The sequence below is a fragment of the Strix aluco genome, chromosome Z (genome assembly GCF_031877795.1).
Source record: "Strix aluco isolate bStrAlu1 chromosome Z, bStrAlu1.hap1, whole genome shotgun sequence".
Classification (NCBI taxonomy): domain Eukaryota; kingdom Metazoa; phylum Chordata; class Aves; order Strigiformes; family Strigidae; genus Strix; species Strix aluco.
The window spans coordinates 16,543,107-16,550,028 of record NC_133971.1 but is presented as its reverse complement, the minus strand read 5'-3'; the positions used below and the strand labels follow the sequence as shown (position 1 = coordinate 16,550,028).

The 6,922-nt window shown below is 42.9% G+C and overlaps 1 protein-coding gene across 1 annotated transcript; it reads right to left on the bottom strand.

Annotated features, from left to right (window-relative positions):
• Nucleotides 1-306: 306 nt before the first annotated feature.
• LOC141918755 (acrosin-like) lies at nt 307-2,397 on the bottom strand. Its single transcript, XM_074813621.1, has 4 exons — nt 2,288-2,397; nt 1,375-1,558; nt 1,150-1,218; nt 307-666 (listed from the first exon to the last, which is right to left on the bottom strand). Exons 1-4 carry the CDS (start codon nt 2,395-2,397, stop codon nt 307-309), a joined length of 723 nt encoding a protein of 240 aa, XP_074669722.1.
• Nucleotides 2,398-6,922: the final 4,525 nt, after the last annotated feature.

Genomic DNA, 6,922 nt, shown 5'->3' with positions numbered 1-6,922 from the left:
GACCAGGCTTGGGTTCAGCCCTTCTGAGTGACTCTTTCCCTTTGTGCCTGACCTGGCTGCCTGCAGCCTCATTTTGCAGGTGCTAGGCATGGAATCCTTGCCTTGCACAGGAGACTGAATTGGACTGCAGCGTAGTTAGCTGTGAAAATTGGAAACTTTATTTCAAGAACTGGAATGCTCAACTGGAGCATTTGTGTGTGTGGGCAGGACCGAGCAGGGCTTTAACACTGAGTCTGCCTTTGGACCAGCAGGCAGTGCCCCAGCAGGAGATGGTTGTGGTGTGCTGTAGCTTGAGTTGGGTCCTACTCATGCTGCTACTGGAGCCTTTTTCCCCCACAGGACCTGCAGGAGCTCCTGCAGCCGAGTAAAGAATTCCACCAGCTTCTGGTGTGGAAATGGACTGGGAGTAAAGCTGCCCACTTGTGTTGGTACTGGCCTTGGCCTCTGAAAGGGAGTTGATGTGAAGACTGGCCGTGGTGTTGGAGTAGCCGTTACTGCTGGGTGCAGTCCCATCTGTACCAAGATCCAATCATAAAAGTGCTGAGTGGAGGTGTAGACTCCAGGCCGTTTTGCTCTTGCACAGCCTCTCCCCCAGCTGGTCACTCCAACAAGCCAGAAGTGGTCAGCGTTGTTATCTTTGCACACAAGAGGACCGCCGCTGTCACCCTGCAGCGGAGGAGAGAGGGAGGATTAAGGTGGTGTCGGGTGGCCGCTGGCAGCACTAGGGCCGGCTCCTTCTCTCTCACAGCACCTGCCAGGGATGTATTAGCTGTACAGAGAGGTCTGCTCAGGTGCTGGGGTCAAGAGGACCTTGTCTGGGAGAGGGTAGTAAGCCTGTGGGGTAGGGCTCTCTCTCATCTCTGCACAGTGATGCTGGCTGTGTCAAGAGGGATGTTTTGGGATTGGGATCTGGACCTTGGGGCTGCCAGGAGCGCTGGATGGGCTTTCTGGGCAGAGTCCCAGGCCTCTGAGACAAGTGGGACCCTGGGCAAGGACCTGCAGCTGGGGAAGGGGAGGTGAGCCCCGCCAGTGGTGAAGACCCAGCGGTGGGAGGGCGACTAGCCAGGCAAAGCCTGCGCCGGGGTGTGTTTGGGCAGCTGTGCCGGGGCTGCTTGTGGCGCTGGGCGCTGCCTTGTTGCAGGCTCCTACCTGGCAGGTGTCAATGCCACCCTGTGGATAGACAGGGCACAGGTTGTGAGGGTGGAGCCCAGCCCTCTCCTGAGCAGCCTCTCAGCCAGGCTCTGCAGTGCCCAGGCACTGGGTGTACCGCAAGGAAAGGGGACGGGAGTAGCACGTGGTGCTGTGGACGGGGCACCTGCGAGTGCGGGGGGATATCCCCATTCATGGCCCTCCTTACCTGGCCTTGGTGAAGCAGTGGGCTGCTGTGAGGACCCACTGTGGGCTGATGAGGGACCCTCCACATACATGTCCCGTGCCTCTTCTCCAGGGATCCTGGATGCTGACGATCCAGGGCCAGGCCCCTGGCTGGGCGTCTGTGTCCCCCATGACTCGTGAGGTGCCATTGTGAGAAGCCATGGGCCGCAGCCCACAGGTCCCTCTGTAACCAGAAACTCATTAGTGTCCTGCTGGATGGCTCGCTGCTGTTCCGGCTGAAGGTCAGACGTCTGCCCTCCGCATGAGGGAGATCTTGTTCTAGAATCTTTTGTGTTTGTGAGACACAGTTAAACAAGTGAGGAAACCACCACAAAAATTCACCTCTCTAAATTCCCCTAGAGTAAGTCTCTTTCCAGATTAAACGGCTTACTTCAACATCTGGTTTTTGTCCCAAAAAACTCTTGGCTATTGCAGTAGCTACCAAATTGCCAGTTTTACCTGATGTGAAGCTTCACTAATGCAGAGTGCTTTTTCTTCTGCCGCTTCCCACTCCTAGGTCTGAGCCACACAAAACATGATCAAAGCCACTTCAGTTCCTCTTCTTAGAGTATGTTTCAAACTGTGTAAGATACATTAGTGCAAAAATGCTTACTTTTTAGGTCATCTCTAATAAAAGTCTACCACAGCCTCTAGATCAATGAATAGTTTTAAATTATCCCAGGGATGTTTTTGGTAAAAATGGTAGGCTAATAGAAATATAATCTTTGTGCTTTTTTTCCCTTTTGAACAGATTTTTTCTGGGGATTTCAAAATAAATATTTTATCATGGCATATATAAAATATTTTTTACATTTTCATAACTTCCCTATTTTTATATATGTTACATTGTTCTCTGTTGTATTTATAATGTGTTTATGTATTTTTGATGCAAAATTGATTGCCCAAATCTTACCTCAAGGTCAGCCTAATTACAACCAGGTGGCTGATGTCTGTATAGGCATCAACATAAGATATTTCTTTACCCCCGCCATATGCTTTCATGCAGTAAACTAAATTCTTCATTCCCACTTTTCTGAAACCTTATCTTTAACCCCAGTCACAACTTCAATCTATAACACGTGACCAACAACTATCAGAATTAACAGAAAGCATTGCCCCTTATCAGCCTCAGTTCTCCATTCTAGCAATCTACACAATAACCATCTGTTAACTGGAGGTATTCTACTTTGCTTTTCTAAAGACTTAATTATAATTGCAGTTTAGCTAAAGAGACATGCTGACTTTGTTAATACTAAATTCTTTAGCAATTGGCACTTAACAACGTTAGACTTCCCTTTAGGCCTCACAGGTCAAGGAATAAAGAAAATTTCCCATATTTTTCTGAAAATTTGTAACCCTAACTACACCTAGAATCTTTCCTAGGTTATAATAACATACGATAAGCATCTTCTAAAATTAAATTTAAATCATTCCCTATGTACTAATACCCCTATGGGTTCAGCAGTGTAGTCTGTTGAAGATCCTGCAATGAGCCAAACCTTTCAGCTCTTATCAAACAATAATCCAGTCCCAACCTTAAACCTTGTCTAAGTCTTAACCAGTACATCCAGATTTGTTCCAAACCCAAACATAATATATTTGCTCTTGCCTGTGCTAGCTTCCATCTTAGCCAAGTACATATGCAGAACTGAGCAACAAACAGGCATTTGATTATTCCTTTTACAAAACTTGTCCTTAAGAATATCCTTGGTTTTAGCCTTGGTCATAGCCAAGTTAGCAATGTCTGCACCAAAACACAAACACAAACAATTGGTTATATTGCCATAAACTGCATTTATTGTCTGAGACCTAGGATGGGACTTTCTGCTGACAGAAGTGACAAACATGTGATTGGGTTTGCTGCTCATGTGCTTTACTAGACCCTGGTTATGACTGAAAATGGAAAAGAGGTTAGGTTCAGTTTTGAACCCAGCAGGGTTTGAAGACAAGTTTCATTCCAGGATACTGTGAGGTCTCCAGGAAGGGGATGGAGGCTGTTGATCTACAGAAATGACTGGCTGGTCACTGTTTTTTGTGGGTTTTAATGGAATTTGTTTAAGAATAATTTGGAGACATATTTGGAGTTAGGATTTAGAAAAAGCGGCAACAGAGGGCTGTTTTTAACTGCAGCATCTGGTAAGGTCTGCATGATTTGATGAGCAAAAGCTCCAGCCTGAGTGACTCCTCATTATCATGAAGTCATTGTGTTTCATTAAGGCCTATGATGATACTTGTTGTGGTTAGTGTTCAGAAAAGCAGAATGGAAGAACTGCATTTGCTGATGGATTGTAGCAAGCATGAAGGAGAGGATGGTTTCAGAGAAACATATTTTCTTAATTGATTGGTTGTAAGTATGTATAATAGGGTCTTTAGTTCCAGTTAGGGCTAAATCTGGGGTAAAGAGGAACTTCACTTTGTAAGGTATGCATGAATAGGAAGAGCACTGGCCACAGAGCTTGTCACAGCACTGTTCCTTTTGTTTGGATGTTAAACTGAACCTGACATCCAGCTGTAAATCATATCCTGGTGACCAATGCCTACACCAAAGCAAGGCATAATCTATTTTCCCTTGCCACAACTGGCTTTTCTGCAAGGTCACAGCTGAGGGAGGATTTTGTAATAAGCCAAAGTATTCCTGGACAAAATGGAGTAGGGTACTTACTGTACCCAAACATGAATTTATAGGATTGGTTCATCCCTGAACTCTAAAATAAAGGTCATGAGGAATAATACTGTTTGCCACTGAACTGAGTTGGCCTCCATATCAAAGGGCAGGAGGTACATCGGCATCTGTAGTCATGAAGTGTGGCAGGATGTCTGGTCACAGGACTTTTTCTACACGTATCTCTAGTATTTAAGAGGCAATGTAGTTAAGAGCAAGAGAAAAGCTCCTCCAACGAGCAATTTTAGATCACAAAATCCAAATGAGCATTTCTGACCCCTCTGACTACTAAAAATCAGCCTCCTAATTTAGGTATTTGATGTTTGAAATAAGGTCATGTGAATGTAGAACTACTGCAATGTTTTATTTCAAAACACTTGTCAACATCTAAGTTTTCAACAAGGCTTATGTTTGTCTGGTGCATGTTAGTGAAACAGAGCACAAGTTCCTTGTCTCAGACCCAATAGTGTAAGAGTATTATTCAAAATATAGAGATGACATATGCCTCTATAATGCTGTTCATGATAATTTGTGTTGCACACTGCTGGTGTAAAAACTATGATGAATCTTTCCACATAGAATAGCTTTTTAAATACATGACTGCCATTGGCAAATAAGATGTAGCCTTTAAATATGCGTTTAGTTTTCAGTCTTATGTCTTTAGGAAAATGTAGACATTAGAAAATTGCAAGGAGACTGCAGTGGGTACTCAAACCAGTCTGTCATGCAAATATCTACTGCTACTTTGTAATTAGATGGATAAAAAGCAAAGGGGATCAGATGTTATAAAGCTGATTATTAGTATAAGGAGACAATTGTAGATAGAGCAATGAAATGACAATAATTACCCTACTCCCACACTGTGGATTTTATGGAGTATGTGATAAAACCTTCTGTTGAAACTTTCTGATTCTGAATTGTATATCAGAAATACCAGTCATCTTTAACGTTGGATTCCTTAGTACATTAGAATGTACAATTTTTTTCTCAGCGAGGACATTTTTCCATGCTTTTATGACCACATATGTTCATACACTGCTCTAGCCAAGCAAATGCCACAACAGTGATTGGAACCAGGAAAAGTAGAGTCATCAGCGCAGACTAGGAATCAGTTTTGGAACTGTTACTGTCCTGTGCTTTTTTGAAGGAAATAGGGAGAAGGAGGCAGGAGGAAGGAGGCTGAACCGATTTAATAGCATTAGCACATCTAATGACAAAAGATCATCTCTTTGTTCTTTGAAACAGTTTTTAAAGTACTCAAAGTGCAAAGTAAGCACATGAAATATTTATGATTTTTTAGTATTGTCCATAGTTCTATAGCTTATTGAAACACCTTTTCAGTGTTTTCTTTTCTGTTTTTCCCGCATATCTAGCATGATTTCTGTGATGTAATAACTGAAGTGTGGATACTGAAGTCATTACTGCTTGACTCTATCAGGTTAATTATTTGGCTGTTTACTGTGTGAACACAAGATCCGTCTCCACTCATGCAGTGTTAGATGCAGCTCTGGCCTCTAGGTAGATCTGTGCCTTGTACAATATAGTCTCACAATCTTTATTCCACTCCATGGCTCCACATGCCTCAGACAGAAGCGTTGAGTGTCTGGAGGTGAAAAGCCAGGCAGAACAAACTGAGTTCCGTCTCTTGGGGCTTTACATTCAAAGGACTGTCACGTTATAGCTACTGCCCTGTCAGAGGGGCCTTCATAATTGCATGGTCCAGGACCATTCCTTTCACATCATGTGAACTGAAATATTAAATATAGATGATTGGCAGATCACCCATTTCAAGACTCAAATGTAATTTTTTGTTCCACTGAAATAAAGGAACTTGGAATATTTTTGTGGTGATGCTACTTTTATCCTTTTAAACTGTAGAGAACAGGTGATCAGTTAAATCTTTTCTCATAGGAAATCAAAAGATCAACGTCCCTAGAGATCTTTCAGTGGCAGGGTGCACGTGTACAAAATATTTATGATGACATACTCTGCTGCAGGGGCAGCTGAACACCACTGTGCTATAGAGTATTGAATGACCATAACCATAACCTTCTTTCAAGACTAGCATTAAGGATGCCTGTAAATCTGCTGTTGAAAATCATATCTGAAGAATGAGTACTCAGTTTGATTTTGTAAGTGTTCCTCACAGCAGCATATAGGGTTTTAAAGAAAGTTAAAACCATATTTCTTATAGGAGTCTATAGAAAGCAGTTGGCAGAAATTAAACTGTTTTCTCTGAAAATAAGTAAAAGGTTTTCCAAGCTCAAATATATTAATGATCTGTTCCTAAAGAAAATGCAATCTTTATAAATAACAATTGTGATGTTTATTGCTGTCTTTTAAAAATCTGTGTACTGTACTTGCTTTACCACTTTTAAGAGGTTTGTGCAAAAGAATACTAGGCAGATTATTTGAATGAGGTTTCCATTATAAAGCACAGATCCATTTGGCAAATGATGTGCAAGAAAAGCTTGAAATTATTACTGTGAAGCAGACTTTCATCCTCCCTCTAAGAGCAGCCCATTTATATGAGTGATTGTATAACAGTGATAATGTTTCAACATCTCTCCAGCATCTTATGGCAGGATCAACACTGTTGACAGCTGTAAACATGTATATCTGTGTTCCGGTTTGAATGCTTCCAGCTTCTTTGCCTGTGCCCATCACTCCTTCTCTCCCATTTCTCAGACAAGTTCTGCAGTCCCTGTGCTTGCCTGCTCCGCAACATCGCAGTATGAAGGACAGTTTCATTCCTCAGATCTGACTTCTTCCCAAGACGTGAGTCAGCAGTCAAGGGAGCTGACGGCATCACCGGGATGGGCCAAGCAGTGATGTGCCTCTGCAGTGACGCAGCCTTTGCTCATAGTCAGCAAGGGTTTTTACATC